Here is a 17,452-nt window from a genome sequence, read left to right on the forward strand (position 1 = left end):
ATAGAACTATCAAGAGTACCCAGAGAATAAGGGTAAGTACTGTTTGGTGAAATTCTTTTTACCCTTTAGCCTTTCTGCCTCTCAGGAGAAAGTAAAACTTTAAACCAAGAAACAACACTATTGAAAGGTCAACCACCTAGAATTTGTTTGCTAAGAGAATTCCTTCCATAGTTTCCATGAAGGTTATCAGTATAGGGGACCCTACTTGTGGCATTACCTGTGTATATCACACACACATACACTCCTGAGCACTGTTTTGGAGTGTGTTTATATTTGATTTTTCACATATACAAAACTTAAGTTTTATAATAACTCACCCCAAAAATGTCATTATTTGTTGCTATTTGTGGATGACTTATGGCTCTTTTTAAGTCTAGTTCATCATCTGGTTTCCTTCTCACATGTTTCTAGGTTATCTTTTTCTCAATTGATGGGTGGTCAGGGAACAAATTAAAGTAACTAGCACTTAGCAAAGACAATTTGTGAGGTAAATCTGCTGTTACATAGGTCATATTTTAAAGCCAAATTTGTGAGTTATAGGTTATGTAGGACATAGCACCCTTTCTCATTAGCTTAGATAATTGAATTTTAACTGCATTTGGTTGCAATTTTAGAACTATACTAGATGGCTTTTTCTCTAAAAGGTGAGCTGCTCTCATAGTAGGCATTTAGTAGAGAGTAGCACTATCAGGAAGGGCAGCTGCCAGAGACCTGCCAACATGTATGTATTTTAGTTACAGACTAGAGGGGGGGGTTCTGTTTTGAAAGTCCACAAAGTAGGTTTTGTGTTTTGGGGTTTTATTTTTTTCAGAATACCATGGGATCTTGAGGTTTAAACTCATCAGTCTTGGCCAGAATTTAAATCTAAAGCTTTACAGCAAGAAATTTCTTTCAAAACATGTCAGCTATTCATGCCAGCTGATTGCAAATCTGTGGGAAATTTTACATGGAGCATTAAAGTTGCTGGGAGCAGAGAACGAGAGCAGGGGAAATTAGTTGGGCCATCCAGAGTCTCATCACGCTCCAGAGACACCAGCTGACACCTCCACTTAGGGTGTGAAACTGCCTCAAATCAGAGAGTCATACTAGTTGGTCTATTCAAAACTCATGAACAAAAATTTGTCCTTCAGCAGATTTTTTTTTTCCTCCTAGCTTGCATATAAGTACTACCCCTCTCAACATTCTCTTTTTTCAAACAGGTGCAGCACAAATGATTGGGTTTGCTCTCTTTTACATGTGTTACATTTCAGACCAGCCTCTCTCAGATCACACTTACTACCTTAACTGAACTTTGGTGTTTCCTAACTTGGTGGAGCACCAGAGCTAGGGTTTAGAAACCCAGTGTGAGGTGGAGGAGGAGACAAGTGGTCATTGGAGTAAATGTCCCAGCAAGAACAATAATCATATGTTCAGTTCCTCCCGTGCACCAGGCCCTGAGGATGCAGTGGCTGACAACAGAGGCCTGCCTATTCCTGCACAACATTTCCAGTCTTTTGAGCTCAAGTAAAGTACCTCTTGCAAGAGCAGTTTCAGTTGAGTGGTAGGACAGAAGCCAGATTGTGCTGGGTTGAGGGAGTGAGTGGGAGGTTAGGAAGTAGAGATAGCAAAAAGAAGCTTGATATGGTGAGGAGGAGGGGAGGTAGAAGGACACAGAAGGGAGGAGTTGGTTTTATTTTGCTCTGATTTGTTTTGAGATTGGAAGACTCTTGAACCTTCACAAGCTTGATGAGAAAGCATCAGTAGTAATGGAGAAATTCAAAGGGTCCTCTGAGCAAGCAGTTCAGAGAACAGAAGGTCCAGGGGTTATCTGTAGACAATATTGTAGATGTAAGCAAGATTTTAGTGAAAGGACATGAAACTGAAGTAGTTCCTGCTTTTAGATTCTGTTTTCATTGTTGAAAAGGTTCGGGGTTATTAGAGGGAAAATTAGAGTGGCTAGTTTATTCTGTAACTGTAGTAAGAGCACAGAGTACTGGGGAAAAAAGTGTTTACCAGCGCTAATGCATCTATCCTCACTGCTGCTTCTGTTTCGTTATCTTTGTTGCCAGCAGTTATCCAATATCATTTATTCATTTTCAAGTTGAAGTACCTTTTGGGGAATAATAGTAATCTCTCAAATATGGTCAGTTGATATAATGAATTAAAGGTGAAACAGTTTCAGATGTTTTTATTTATCTTGTTTAATTTTTACTGTGGAACCATACAAACACAAATAAAAAGCCTTATGGATTTATGTAAAAAGTTAAATATACAGTAAAAGGAAAGCTCTTTCTTAGGAATTTTTGAGAACTGCCTTTTGTAAAATAGTAACTCATTGCTTTTTAGCAACATTCATTGAAGAGTGAATGTGAGTTGCTGCTTATGTCCTCATTTACATTGTACATATGATATTTGTACTTTTGTGAATCATCCTTATTGACATCAAAATCAGGAAGACAAAATTTGGTTGTCATTTTTGGCAGTCCGGCCTTTTGAGGGTAATCAGCTTAGTTATAAAGATATTTTGCTGCTTGTTTCATTCTTCACCACGTTTTTACTACTGTGTACATTAATACTAAAAGAAAACACTCACCTCTTGGTATTTTTTGTTGGTTATTAGGTTGTAAGCATCTTTTTTCTCCTTCCAAATTATTGTGGAAGTTTCAGAAACTTTTTTCTGAACAACTCAGAAACCTTTAAGGGATGATTCTTGTAATTCCAGTATTTGCTCTCAATTATTTCTGCAGTAAGACATTTTTCAATTATTTATTAGCTTGTGACTGATTCACCACTTAGTAATTACACTACCATGAGGGATTATTTAGCCTTTTGAGCTTTTATTTGTAAAATGAAGATAATAATCCCTATCTCATCACATAATATGAGGACTAAGTGAAATAATTCATGAGTGCTTTTCACATAGTTTCAACACATAGCGTTGAATAAATGTTAACTTGATACTGGTGTAAGCAGAAAATGAAAGCACTTGGAATATACTGTTTGTTGAATGAATGCTTTATTTATTTATTTAGATTTTATTTATTTTTTTGAGAGAGAGAGTGAGAGAGAGAAAGCACAAGCAAGGTGGAGAGGCAGAGGGTGAGGGAGAAGCAGACTCCTGGCTAAGCAGGTAGTCCGCCCCACAAGGGGCTCAATCCCTGGACCCTGGGATCCTGACTTAAGCTGAAGGCAGACGCTTAACCAACTGAGTCACCCAGACACCCCTCAACAAATATTTTAAACAACACTGCATGTTGGCAGTTGATGTCTATGATGTCTTGGATTTTTGTTTTTAAATTGGCAAGTTTATAAGGAATTACAAGGTCTCTTAAAAATACTCAGCTTCAGAATTAGTGGAAATTTGATTAAATAGCCTTAAGTTTGCAGCTTATGTTAAATGGAGTCCTACAAAAAAATAACAAAACATTTCTCAATTCTTAGCTAAAAAGCATCTCTTTTTAGGGGCTTTCCTTGTTTTGTTAACGACCGTAGAGCTAATATAATATGCTGAGGACAAATCACTCAAAAAGGAAGTATAAAGATGATTATTCTTGTAGATTTTCAGTTTTAGAAGCATGAAAACTTCTGTGACATCACTCATGGTCCAGTCATCTCTAGATATATCAAAAGCCAGAAAGTTAACTAAGATTCGTTTCTTTGTATCACTCAAAAGAAGGGCTGTTTCTGAGACAAGCTAATGAGATGACTCTTAAGCAGAATGTAGGCTGGGCAGGTTCATTGACAGTATATTTTGATAGTTATCTTAAAACTCCTATGAGGATATTATAGTAAAGATTTGAATAATTTGGACTACTGGAATAGCAGACAACAATTATAATGCAAATCAATGTTAATTGCTTATGTAACATTTTCGTTCATTTTTCTAAAAAAAATACACATTTTTTTCCCCATCACTCAACCAAATGAATTGACAAGTGACTCATTAAAAACTTTAGACATCATGGTAAGAAGATAACAGTTTTTTTGTGTGTGTGATCTGTTAACTAAACCTTGGTGGTGTAGTTTGTACTACTTAAAGCTTGTAGCACAACTTCAGACATGGTTGTCTGTCTTTTCTTTTTTCTGACCACCATCCTCCTGCTTATATGTGTTCTCCATTACCCCCACCCACATTCCAGTCCAGTAAAACTAAGTTTGGAGTGTAAGGTCCTCAATAAAGCTGTGGATGGTATAATCTGGGTGTGCTTATCTGGCCTTGAAAGTTGATGTACATATGATGCAGCTTGGCTGGTGCCCTGTAAAACATGGGAGTTTCTTTCCTGGTGAGTTTTTAGCTTGTCTGGAAGGTTCTCTCAGTGTTTGAATCTGGGAAATTCCTAAAGGGGCTCTCAGATCTTACCTCTGCCACCAAATGTGAGTCCAAAGACCCTTAAGATAGTTAATACTCTATGTGAATGATGGAGGATAAAGGGGTGGTCAAGGATGAACTCTATCTCAGAAGCATATAAGGAATCCTTTCCTTCTTAGAAGCCTTTATTCTTGTGGTCTTTTCTCTAAATGGATAGTAGCTACAGCCAGTTTACTTCAGTTACTAGTGAGGACTTCGGGGTCGTATTCTCCTGTTCCTCATCAAAACCTTGATTCCTTTAATAGACTGCTACTAGTCTCTGAACTACCAGTGGTTCAGAGGCTGTGGTTTCAGTCCTTCAACCTTGAGCATTATTTCATATTTTCCAGGGATGGGTTCTAGAAATTGGCAATATAGGCAATGTCCTGTATCTTTAGTGTGGTTAGTAATATTTTTCTTAAGTGACTTATTCTTTCATTGACCTTTAAAGTATATGCAGAGTCATGTGAATGTTTTTGGCAACTAAGCAAACATTGGCTTAGATTTTTGTTAAGGGTAGATTATGGTTTGAACCACAAACTTGGTGTAAGTTAAAATGTAATGATAGTTGATAATTTGCTGAGGTACAGAATGTGCCAGGTACTGAAGGTCTGTTATCTGTAATCCTCACAACAGCATTTGAAGGGAGAAGCTGTTAGCCCTTCTTTATAGATCAAGGAAGGCAAACTCACACAATTAGTAAATGAGGAAACTAGAATCTGAACCTAGTATCTATCTGTCTCCAAGTCCTATACTCTCCTATACCATGCTACCTTTTTTTTTTTTTTAAGATTTTATTTATTTGACAGGCAGAGAGGCAGGCGGGGGGGGGGGCAGGCTCCCCGCTGAGCAGAGAGCCCAATGTGGGGCTCAATCCCGGGACCCTGGGATCATGACCTGAGCCGAAGGCAGAGGCTTTAACCCACTGAGCCACCTAGGCACCCCACCATGCTACCTTTTGAGACATACATATATCACCTTAAATCTCAGAGGTAGGCAAAGTATAAATAAGCAAAACTTCTTTTTAGTAGCATGGTATGCTTATTACTATGGTCCCATGTGCATTCACTTGTAATATAATTATTGTTAATCTAAGTATATTGATTTTCTGAGAAACACTTTTTGTTTCTTATTGTAGCATACATACAGCAAAGTGTATGAGTCTTAAATGTATAATGGGATGAATTTTTACAAATATATGTGCCTGTGACTAGTACTAGGATCAAGAGATAACAACATTATTAGCTCGCACCAGGTTCTTTTATACCCCCTTCCAGTCAATATTGTACTTGCTATAGGTACCCCTATTCTGAATTATCACCATAGTTTAGTTTTGCCATGCCCAGAAATGGAATCACACAATATATATTTTATGTATGTATATATCTGGTTTCTTTGATACATCATGTCTGTAATAGTTATCGATTTTTTTTAAAAGATTCATTTATTTATTCACTTGACAGAGATCACAAGTAGGCAGAGAGAGAGAGAGAGAGAAGCAGGCTCCCCGCTGAACAGAAAGCCCAATGCGGGGCTCAATCCCAGGACCCTGAGACCATGAACTGAGCCGAAGGCAAAGTCTTAACCCACTGCGCCCCCCAGGCGCCCCAGTCATCCATGTCTTTTTTTTTTTTTTTTTTTTTTAAGATTTTATTTATTTATTTATTTGTCAGAGGGTGGGGGGGAGAACAGAAGCAGGCATAGCGGCAGGCAGAGGCAGAGAGAGAAGAAGCAGGCTCCCCGCTGAACAAGGAGCCTGATGCAGAACTCGATCCCAGGACCTCTGGGCTCATGACCTGAGCTGAAGGCAGTGGCCCAACCAGCTGAGCCACCCAGTCGTCCCCATCCATGTTTTTAAATGTAATAATAATCCATAATGTAAGCCATTGTGTGTGTGTGTGTGTGTGTGTGTATGTGTGTATATATATATATATATATATATATATATATATATATATGCCATGATTCATTTTAACCATTCTGCTGATGGACACTTGAGTTATTTTTAGCTAAGAATAAAGTCATGAACAGGCTTGTACATGCCTTCAGTGCCTATATGTACTCACTTTTGTAAAGTACATACCTGATACAGTGTTAGTAAATACTGCCAGATTTCCAAATGGGTATACCAGTTTACACTCCAGCCATTAAAATATGAGAATACCAGTTCATATTATTGCCATTGGTAGCTATGATTAAAATTGTTTTAAGTTTAGCTGTTCTTGTGGGTGTATAGTAGTGTCTTACTGTGGTTTTAGTGTACATTTCCCTGATGACTTTTCATTTGCTCACTGGCTGTTTGGATAATCTCTTTTGTGACTTACCTGTTTTAATATTTGGCAATTTTTCTGTTGGGTTGTCTCACATTGATTTGTACGAATTCTGTATATATTCTGACTGTGAGTTCTTTGACAGTTATGTATACCATAGATACCTTCTCCCAGGCAGTGGCTTGCCTTTTCACTCTCTTAATGTTCTTCTTTTTTTTTTTTTTTAAGATTTTAGTTATTTTTTTGACAGAGAGGGAGATCACAAGTAGGCAGAGAGAGATAGGGAAGCTGGCTCCCTGCTGAGCAGAGAGCCCAATGCTGGAGGCAATCCCAGGACCCTGAGATCATGACCTGAGCTGAAGGCAGAGGCTTAATCCACTGAACCAACCAGATGCCCCTCTTAATGTTGTTTTTAGGTGAACAGAAGTTTTAAATCTTAATGAAGTCCAGTGTATCATTTTTCTCTTTTGTGATTATTGCTTTCTATGCCCTATTTAAAACAGCTTGCCTTCTCTAAGGTCATGAAAATAATCTCAACTTCTCTTCTAGAACATTGATTGTTTTCACATCTTTCACATTTAGGCCTACAGTCAGTCTGGAGCTGATTTTTCTGTGAGTTATTATGTAGAATCAAAGATTTGTTTCCCCTGTGTAGGTTTTCACTTGATCCAGCACAATTTGTTAAAAAAAAAAAAAAAAAGGCTTGTCCTTTCCCCCTCCACACTGCAGTGGCATCTTTGTTATCACATGACACGTAGCTTTAAACCAGGTCTTGATATCTGGTAACTTAAGTGCTCCAACTTTGTTCCTTTTGGGAAACTATTTTTAAATTGCCAGGTAGTTTTAGAAGATAGTTAGCCCCATTCCTCCTTTCATTCCTCTGTGTTACCAAGCCTCCCTTTCCACTTGACCCCAGGGTTTTCAACCTACAGACCTACCACCTCTTCTTTTCCATACCATTTCAGACCTGAGTCTAGAACTCCTTGAGCAGGTGCAACTTTTTTTCTTATGAGAGATTAATATTGAATCACTTTCACCCATTGTATGCCTTGTTACCCTGGCTGCTAATCTGGCACAGGACTCAGGGTTCCACTGCTGATTGCTACTAGGATTGTGGATTATTCCCCCGGCCCCTCTGTATTAGACTCCTATAAGAATTACCAAACCAAAGATCCTTTGGTTTTCATGGTTTGTAACCCTGAAGATCATCTTTGATTTGCATTTTTATTCAGTGTTTCTCACTTATGTTGTCCCCTAGGCTCTGTATTAACGATGTGATTTCTGATGGACAGATCTCCAAAGTGTAGAAGGTCTGCCAGATTCTCTATCTGCATGCTCTAACTAACTTCAGGATACCCCATTTATTACGCAAGCTTGAAAGCCCCGTGTCTACTTTTTGTGTATCCTATAGCTTGAATCTTTCCTAGATACCCCCATTACTTGTTTAAACAATTACTTGTTTAAGAGGTCTTGGAATAAGCAGGCATAAAAATGGGAAGTTGAACACAGCTTCCTACACACACATACTCACGTGCATGTGTTTGTTAAGATTATAAAATTAGAAAACAACTTGTGGTGTGAAGTAAGTAGTCCATTAAGAGGGATGAAGAAATATTTATTAAGGTTGCTGTGTGCCAGGCACAGTATTAAAGTAGCTCATCTAGCTCTTTTTCCAGTTAAGGAATAGCCATTTAAAGTCCATATTTTCTGTGTTTAAAAAAGAAGAATTTGTCTTAAGTCAGACTTAATATGCTAATTAATCATACTGCTACTTCAATTAACACATAATGCTTCAACTAACAAATTTTACTGCGTTGGAAAGTTTCAAGCCTCCTCCCCTCTGGCTGGTTGGCATTCTTAACTGAAACTTGAGAATAGCATTCTCTTAGATTTTTGAAGGGTGAATTGGACCAAAGTCAAGACCTGCCGAAGGGGAATGTGTAGCCCAAGTTCTTCCCATTGGTAGGTGACACCGTTTTGAAAAAGGAGGAAATGTTCATAGTCTGGGAGGCTGACAGATCCTGTTGCATCTAGAAGGAGAAACAGAGTACTTTTTCAAGATGTGACAAGAAGTAGTATTTTCTGTGTTGTTGGTTTGATTACAAAGTTTCTGATTCAGATCTTGGTATTTCCTTAACATCCGAATTTGAAATAAGCTTAAGCTAAGTAAAATACTTAATTTTTCAAATAATGAAAAGTTTTAAGAAAAGTAGTAGGTTAACCATGAACAGATTGTACTAATAAGAAACATCACAGGTGGTTCTTTAAAAAGTAAAGTATTATGGGGGCACCTGGGTGGCTCAGTTAAGGGTCTGCCTTCAGCTCATGTCCTGGGATCAAGTCCCACATCCCCCATCAGGCTCCTTGCTCAGTGGGAAGCCTGCTGCTCTCCCTGCTTGTGTGCTCACGCTCTCTGACAAATACATAAAGTCTTTTTAAAAAAAGTAAAGTATTATGAGTATTATGGAAGGTAAAATGGTACAGCACTCTGAAAAATAGGCATTTACAAAACTAAACATGCACTTACCATAGAACCCAGTAATCACACTTGTCCAGAAAATAAGAACTTAGGTTAACACAAAAACCTGTATATAAATGTTGTCATCGTCTTTAATATGTGTACTATTTAAATACATTACTGATACATATATTATTAATGTAGTTTATGTACTATTTATAATATCGGAAATAACCCATATGTCATTCAGTTGATGAGTATTCTGTACCACAGAATACTACTTAGCAATAAAAATAATTAACTACTGATACATGCAATAACCAGGATGGACCGTAAGGGTATTATACTTAGTGAAAAAAGTCACCTTCAAGAGGTTACATACTATATAATTTCATTTACATAACACTTTTGAAATGACAAAACTATGGAGGTGGAAGACAGATCGGTGGTTGTGCAAGGATGGGGTGCAGGAGAGGGAGCAGTTCTGTATTTTGGTAGTTGTGGTAGTTGCACCAATCTGTACATAGGATAAAATTGAACAGAACTACACACAGACACAAGTGGATGCAAGTTTTTGTTTTGTTTTATAAAGGTGAAGACTGAATAAGGTCTGTAGTCTGGTTAATAGTACTGTGCCAACATGGTCCATTTCCAGGTTTGCTCTTGTACTAGAACTATATACGATTCACCATTAGGGGAGCTAGACAAAGGGTGTGTCTACTATTTTCACCTCGCCCAAGTATGTTAGTGTGCATTTCTGACAACCAAAGACATTCTCTTGCATAACCACAATACTACCCTTAAAATCAAGAAATTAGCATCAACACATTGCTCTTGGCTTCTATTCTGGTTTCACAGTTGTCCCTATAATGACCTGTATAGAAAGGGAAGCCAGTTGAAAATCAGGTGTTGAATTTACTTGTCATGTCTCTTTAGTCATCTTCAATTTGGAAGAGTTCTTAAGATTTTCCTTAATTTTCATGACATTGATACTTTTGAAGATCACAGGCCAGTTGTTTTGTAGACTGTCTTTCAATATGAATTTGTCTGAAGTTTCCTCATGAATAGATTGAGGTTCTGTGTTTGGGGCAGCAGTTATTCCAGGAGTGGTCTGGTGGTCTTGTTGCATCTTGTCAGATGATAAATACATGATTTCAGTATTTCTGTTACTAATGATGTTCACTTTGATCATTTGATGAAGTGTCACCCTTCACCACTGTAAAGTTACACTTTTTTCCTTTGTAATTATGTTTTGGGAAGGTATTTTGAAGCTTCGGTTATCTTACATATTTATATCTAGGAACTGAGACTTGTTTCTTTTATTCAGTAGATTATAATCCAGTATTATCTTTATTTTGATGCTCAAATTGTCAGATTTTACCACTGAGAATTCCTTTAAGCTGGCTTTTGTATCCTTTTGACATGTTGCCATCATTATGGATGCTTTTAAACTAAAAAAAAAGAAGAAGAAGAATCACGATATTAATGGCTACATAGTATCCTACTGGAAGGACAAAGCATGATTGCTTAAACAATCCCTTGGAGCATTTTGTTTTACTTTTAAGGAAAAAAACAAACAAACAAAAAAAAACAATTTGTATAGTATAGCCAGATTGCCTTCTGGAAGCCTTCTAACAATTTACACACTCACCAGCAATATGTGTGTGCAAATGGCCTTTTCTCCACACATTCATTAACAATTAGAGAATTTTTGGGGCGCCTGGGTGGCTCAGTGGGTTAAGCCGCTGCCTTCGGCTCAGGTCATGATCTCAGAGTCCTGGGATCGAGTCCCGCATCGGGCTCTCTGCTCAGCAGAGAGCCTGCTTTCCTCTCTCTCTCTGCCTGCCTCTCCATCTACTTGTGATTTCTCTCTGTCAAATAAATAAATAAAATCTTTAAAAAAAAAAATTAGAGAATTTTTAAAAATAGGAACTTCATAATCACAAGGAAACTGTTAGAGGTCAAATTACCCTGTATACCTAAATATTGGAAGGGGTTATCAGGACTCTGGACAATGGAAGAAAGTAGGGCTTACATGTATCTTACTGTTATTTTCCTTTTCTCTTTTTTTTTTTTTTTTAAGATTTTATTTATTTATTTGACAGAGAGAAATCACAAGTAGGCAGAGAGGCAGGCAGAGAGAGAGAGAGAGAGAGGAGGAAGCAGGCTCCCTGCTGAGCAGAGAGCCCGATGCGGGACTCGATCCCAGGACCCTGAGATCATGACCTGAGCCGAAGGCAGCGGCTTAACCACTGAGCCACCCAGGCGCCCCTCCTTTTCTCTTTAAATCAGCAGAAAAGAAGGTATTTCATAAAGCCATCATTTTCTTCTTTATGATGCTGATTTTGTAAGGAGGGCAGTTTAAAATAGATATATTACAATGAAATCTTTTTCTTATGATTTGTTAAATTTCTTTCAAATAACTCTCAGTGACAGACCAGTCATTGACCTCAAAGATCCTTCTCAAAATTCTGAAGCCATTCTCTACTAACCAACTGTGTGACCTTTGGGAAAGTTGCTTACTAATAGGCCTCATTGTCTTCATATCTAATTAAATTAAATGGCTTCTAAGGTACCTTCTTCCTATAGCTAGAAAATCTTATAAAATTTTATTCTGAGAGTTGGAAGAAAGTGGTGGTTTTGTTTTTTGAGTTTACAAAACTGGTTGACTGTTACAGTAAAATACTTTCTTCATGTATCTAATTTTGCAACTGTGAATTGCAGGGAATATTCCTTGGGCTTCAGTTCATTGGAAGTATCAATTTATGGGCTGGTTTTATTCTAGGACTTTTGTTGTTAATTCTGCCTTTGCTTTTAATGTAAATCTGTCTTGTGGCCTTATTGACTTTTTATTACAAAGGAACAAGATAATCCAGATAGAGATTTCCATTTGAGAGTTAAATGTCTATAGCAAGAAGGTATCATGAACTAATGAGTATAGGAAGGATTATTGAGTAAGCGGGATTATGATAATTGCTTGGCTATTTAGAAAAAAAGTTACTTAGACCTTTGCCTTAGATCACATACCAAAATAAATTCTAGATGTATTAAAAACTAACTGCAGGGACACCTGGGTGGCTCAATGGGTTAAGCCTCTGCTTTCAGCACAGGTCATGGCCCAGGTCATGATCTCAGGGTCCTGGGATGGAGCCCTTCATCAGGTTCTCTGCTCAGCAGGGAGCCTGCTTTCCCCTATCTCTCTGCCTGCCTCTCTGCCTACTTGTGATCCCTCTCTCTGTGTCAAATAAATAAATAAAATCTTAAAAAAAAAAAAAAAACAACTAACTGTGGCAACAGATGAATCACTGAACACTACATTAGAAACTAATGATGCACTGTATGTTGGCTAATTGAATTTAAATTTTAAGAAAACCAACTAAAAGTAAAAGAAAAAAAGGAATATTAAATCTCAAGCTTATATGAAAGCAAAATAATGAAAATTACTAATGAAAAGTTGATCAGTTTGTCCCCTGAAAAATTAAACTTTTGAAAACAGTTTGGCAGTTTCTCATAAAGTTAAACTTATACTTACTGTAACCAAGCATTTGCACTCTTGAGAATTTATCTTAGAAAATTAAAAACTTGTGTTCACATAACAGTATGTACATAAATATTCATAGCAGCTGTATTTGTAATTATTTGTGATTAGAAATAATCCAAATGTCCTACATTGAGTGAATGGAGAAACAGACTGTGGTGCAGCTATACAATGGAGGACTACTTGGCATAAAAAAGAATGAACTCTTGACATGCAACAACATGGATCTCAGGGGCATTAAGCCAAATGGAAAAAAAAAACTTCAAAGAATTACATCTTCTTTAATTCCATGTAGGTAATACTTGTGAAGTAGCAAAATTATAATGATGGAGGATAGATCAGCAGCTGGCACGAGTTAGGGCTTCGGGGAGGGTGTGAGTAATTGAGAGGTAACTGAAGGGGAGTTACTTTATATTGATGAATATTATTGCACTATTTTGCAGCAGTTCTTAACCTAGTTACAGTGATGGTTATTTGAATGTAATCTGCACATGTGATAAAATTTCACAGACCCACGTATACAAAACTGGTGAAATCTAAATAAGGTCTGTAGCTGAGTTGATAGTGTTGTACTGATGTCAGTTTTCTGGTTTGGTCATGTACTATCATCATTTACCCTGCTATCATTGTGGGAAATTGGGTGGGATATATGTGAGAACTTGATTGTTTTTGCAAATTCCTTTAAGTCAGAAACAACTTCAGTATTGAAAGTTTTTTTTTTTTTTTTAAAGATTTTATTTATTTATTTGACAGAGAGAAATCACAAGTAGACGGAGAGGCAGGCAGAGAGAGAGAGAGGGAAGCAGGCTCCCCGCTGAGCAGAGAGCCCGATGTGGGGCTCGATCCCAGGACCCCGAGATCATGACCCGAGCCGAAGGCAGCGGCTTAACCCACTGAGCCACGCAGGCGCCCCGAAAGTTTTTTTTTTAATTGACTTAAATAAACTGGGCTACATCTAGGCAATGGAATGTTATTCAGCACTAAAAAGAAATGAGCTATCAACCATGAAAAGACATGGAGGAGGCTTAGATGCGTCTTAGTAAGTGAAAGAACCAGTCATGTAGTATGTACAGGCTACATATGATGTGACATACTGTAAGATTCCAACTATATGATATCCCAGAAAATACAAGACTGTGGAGACAGTAAAAAGATCAGTGGTTGCTAGGGGCAGGGGAAAAGGAAGGATGAATGGGTGGAACAGAGGATTTTTAGGGCATCGAAATTACTCTGTGTGATACTTTAATGGTGGATTCATATTTATGCATTTGTCCTAACCAAGAGTGTACAGCACCAAGAGCAAACCCTAATATAAACTATGGACCTTGGGTGATAGTGTTGTGGTATATGTCAGTGTAGGTTCATCAGTTGTATCAAATACACCACTCTGGTATAGGATGTTCATAATAGAGGAGGCTATGCACGAGTAGGGGTGTGGAATATATAGAAATTTACTGTACCTTCTGCTCAGTGTTGCAGTGAACCTAAAACTGCTCTTTAAAAAACTGCTCTTTTAGTCTATTTAAAAAGAAAATTAACTTGGGTCAGAAATAAACATTGAAAAGCAAAGTGAGGATATTGTAGCAATTAGTAGAGATAAAATTTTCATGTCTTATTTATAAAGAAGTCATACAAATCCGTAAGGCAGGCCCTGAATCCCCGACAGACTGGAAAGAGAACTTAAGCGAACAAGCAAGTTCCCTGAGAGAGTATTTTGTAAATATACGTTTGCGTTTATTCCAACTTTTTTGGAAACCTCAAGTTCAGTAATGTAATACCAGTGTTTTTGGAAACATATACTAGAGGAGAGGTTTTGTTTTTTTTGTTTTTTGGTTTTTTTTGCTATTATAGCTGTGTAAAGTAATCGCAACTAAGAGAAAAATAATTTGAAAGATACAAAACAGAGCACTGTGAATTTGCATTGTTTTGAAATAGCTTTGAGAGAATTTTGGAAGACCTTAATATATGTAACCTGTCCCCTCCAAAAAAAAAAAACAAAAAAACCAACCCTGTTCTTTTTTTTTTTTTTCAGGTGTAAATTAATTATTTGAAAGCAGTTGAGCAATGGAGCCAGACATCATTCGAATGTACTCTTCATCCCCACCACCACTAGACAATGGAGCCGAGGATGATGATGATGATGAATTTGGGGAGTTTGGTGGGTTTTCAGAAGTTAGCCCTTCTGGTGTAGGGTTTGTTGATTTTGATGCACCAGATTATACTCGTCCCAAGGAAGAGTTTGTACCTTCAAACCATTTTATGCCAATTCATGATTTCTCAGAAAATGTAGATAGCCTTACTAGCTTTAAGTCCATTAAAAATGGTAACGATAAAGACATCACAGCTGAACTTTCTTCTCCTGTAAAAGGACAGTCTGATGTTTTACTTTCTACCACCAGCAAAGAAATAATTTCATCTAAAACGTTAGATACTTCCATTGATGGCGTAGAAAGTCTGGGAGATTTAAATACTGTAGTGAAGCAGAGACAGAATGTTGGAACACCTGAAGGTTTCTCTCCAGGAGATTTTAGAACTGATGTGAATGTTGTTCATCAAAACAAGCAGTTAGAGAGCTGCAATGGTGAAAAGTCTCCTTGTCTGGAGATTCTGACAAATGGGTTTGCAGTACTGGAAACTGTAAATCCTCAGGGAACAGAAGATCTGGACACTGTAGCCAATTCAAAAGGAAGAAAGCCTCTTAGCACTCATAGTACTGAGTATAACTTAGACTGTGCACCTAGTCCTGCTGAGGAATTTGCAGATTTTGCCACATTTTCCAAAAAGGAAAGGATACAACTAGAAGAAATAGGATATGAAGTTTTAAATGATAGAGAAGCATTAACCATTCAGGAAAACAATAAAATTAACAGAGTCAGTGAACTGAATTCTGTAAAAGTAGTGTCTTTGGGTAGAAGTTTTGATGATAAAGGAGACATGGATGCAGAGGATCAGGTTTGTGTTTCAGAAATAAGCATAATGAGTACCAGAGTTTTCAGTACTGAAAAACAAGGCCTTCCAGCATTGCAGCAGGACAAATTTTTAAAATCAAGTGTTCAGTCAAAGCCTTGGAATTTGGCAGACTCAGCTGATAATTCAGAATCCAGTATGAGAGAAGAGTATAAAACTGAGGAAAAACTTGATTTGTTTACTCCTGAGTGTGCTGACCTATGTATGGATTCTATTAAAGCTTCTGATGCTAATAATGAAGTTGGTTCTTCCAAAGAAGAAAATAGAAAGTTTACTTATTCCCAAAGCCCCAGCATTGATCCTACAGAAGAAAATGTTCTGGATGATTCTATAAGTGTAAAAAATGGTGATAGTAGTATTGACTTTGTGACTTGCAACGATACTAATGAGGATGAGTTTGGTGACTTCGGCACAGCCAGTGGCACAACTCCACCTTTTGTTACTGGTACTCAAGATTCAATGAGCGATATCACTTTTGAAGAGTCCTCAGAGCATTTTCCACATTTTAGTGAACCAGGTGATGACTTCGGAGAATTTGGGGATACGAATGCTGTTTCTTGCCAAGATGAAATTATATTTACAGAGTCTGACCTAAAACAGACTTCTGATAATTCATCAGAGGAATGTAAGTTGGGAGGAAAGTCTACTGAGACAGGCACTGATCCTGTTTCAAAACTGGAAATTGGGCAAGAAGGTGAATTTGGAGATTTCGATTCTGTGCCAAATATACAAGATGACTGCAGTGCTTTTCAAGACTCTGATGATTTTGCGGACTTCAGTTCGGCTGGGCCTAGCCAAGTTGTAGATTGGAATGCTTTTGAGGGTGGACAGAAAGATAGTTGCTCTTGGGCTGCTTTTGGAGACCAGCAGGCTACTGAATCTCACCATCGAAAGGAAACCTGGCAGTCACATAGGACAGATGAAAAGATTGCTACTCCAGGAACCCCCAAAATGCACAGTGTCCCTTCAGCAACTTCCAAAGGAGCAGTTGCTGGTGGCCATTTGCAGGAAACAGCCACTTCAGTTCAGGTATTTACTGATTTTCTCTATTTTGTATGATAAATTAATTGCTGTGGAGGCTTTTCAGAAAGTATTTCTAGATTGGGTACCTGCTGAAGGAGTCTCTCATGATACATAATGCTTGCTGGATTTGTATGTCAGTTAAATTTTTCACAACCCTTTTGTAAACTTTAAATAGACAGTCCTATAGTAAGTAGTGTTTGGAAAGCTTTTCTTTATCTCAGTGAGTTTAATATTTACAGAAATTCATCAGCTTGGCTTTTTGATTAACATAAATAGCACCTAAATAAAAATTCATTGTTTAGCTAATTAACTATCCAGTGAATCCTTTCGCTTTTACCTTTATGGTGATTATTCAGAAGAAGGTTAAACTGAAATACAGAAGGGTTTTTTTTTTTAAGATTTTATTTATTTATTTGACAGAGAGGGATCACAAATAGGCAGAGAGACAGACAGAGAGAGAGATGAGGAGAATCAGGCTCCCCGCTGAGCAGAGAGCCCAATGCGGGACTCGATCCCAGGCCCCCGGGATCATGACCTGAGCCGAAGGCAGAGGCTTAACCCACTGAGCCACCCAGGCGCCCCCAGAAGTTTTTTTTTAAGTTTCAGAAATAATGTCTCTTAATTTTGCCCACCAAAAGACCTAGGAGGGTGGAGTACAGTTTGTTTTAAGATTGATTGATTGGTTGATTGATTTGAGAGAGAACCAGAGCACGTGCATGAGCTGGGGTAGGGGCAGAGGAAGAGGGAGAGAGAAAGAACCCTCAAACACACTCCCCACAGAGCCCAATGGAGGAGGGGCTTGATCCCAGGTCTCTGAGATCACGACCTGGCCTGAAATCAAGAGCCAGCCACTTAACCAGTTGAGCTAT

The 17,452-nt window shown here is 37.9% G+C and overlaps 1 protein-coding gene across 5 annotated transcripts in view; it reads left to right on the forward strand.

The window, feature by feature from the left end:
• Positions 1 to 17,452, forward strand: part of AFTPH (aftiphilin) — a 65,640-nt gene that overhangs the window by 12,409 nt on the left and 35,779 nt on the right. For 4 of the 5 annotated variants that reach the window (XR_006606064.1, XM_004742068.3, XM_004742067.3 and 1 more), the window contains exon 2: positions 14,626 to 16,589. Coding sequence is in view for 4 of the 5 variants with exons in the window: in XM_004742068.3 (XP_004742125.1) it covers positions 14,658 to 16,589 (1,932 nt within the window). In the remaining variant the exon portion in view is untranslated. Of the gene's footprint in view, positions 1 to 12,862; positions 12,885 to 14,625; positions 16,590 to 17,452 lie in introns of those variants that run through there. The other variant, XM_045077912.1, reaches the window with a different exon arrangement.

Source organism: Mustela putorius, unplaced genomic scaffold (assembly GCF_011764305.1).
Source record: "Mustela putorius furo isolate JIRA1106 unplaced genomic scaffold, ASM1176430v1.1 tig00000224_pilon_pilon_pilon, whole genome shotgun sequence".
In the NCBI taxonomy this organism is placed as follows: Eukaryota; Metazoa; Chordata; class Mammalia; order Carnivora; family Mustelidae; genus Mustela; species Mustela putorius.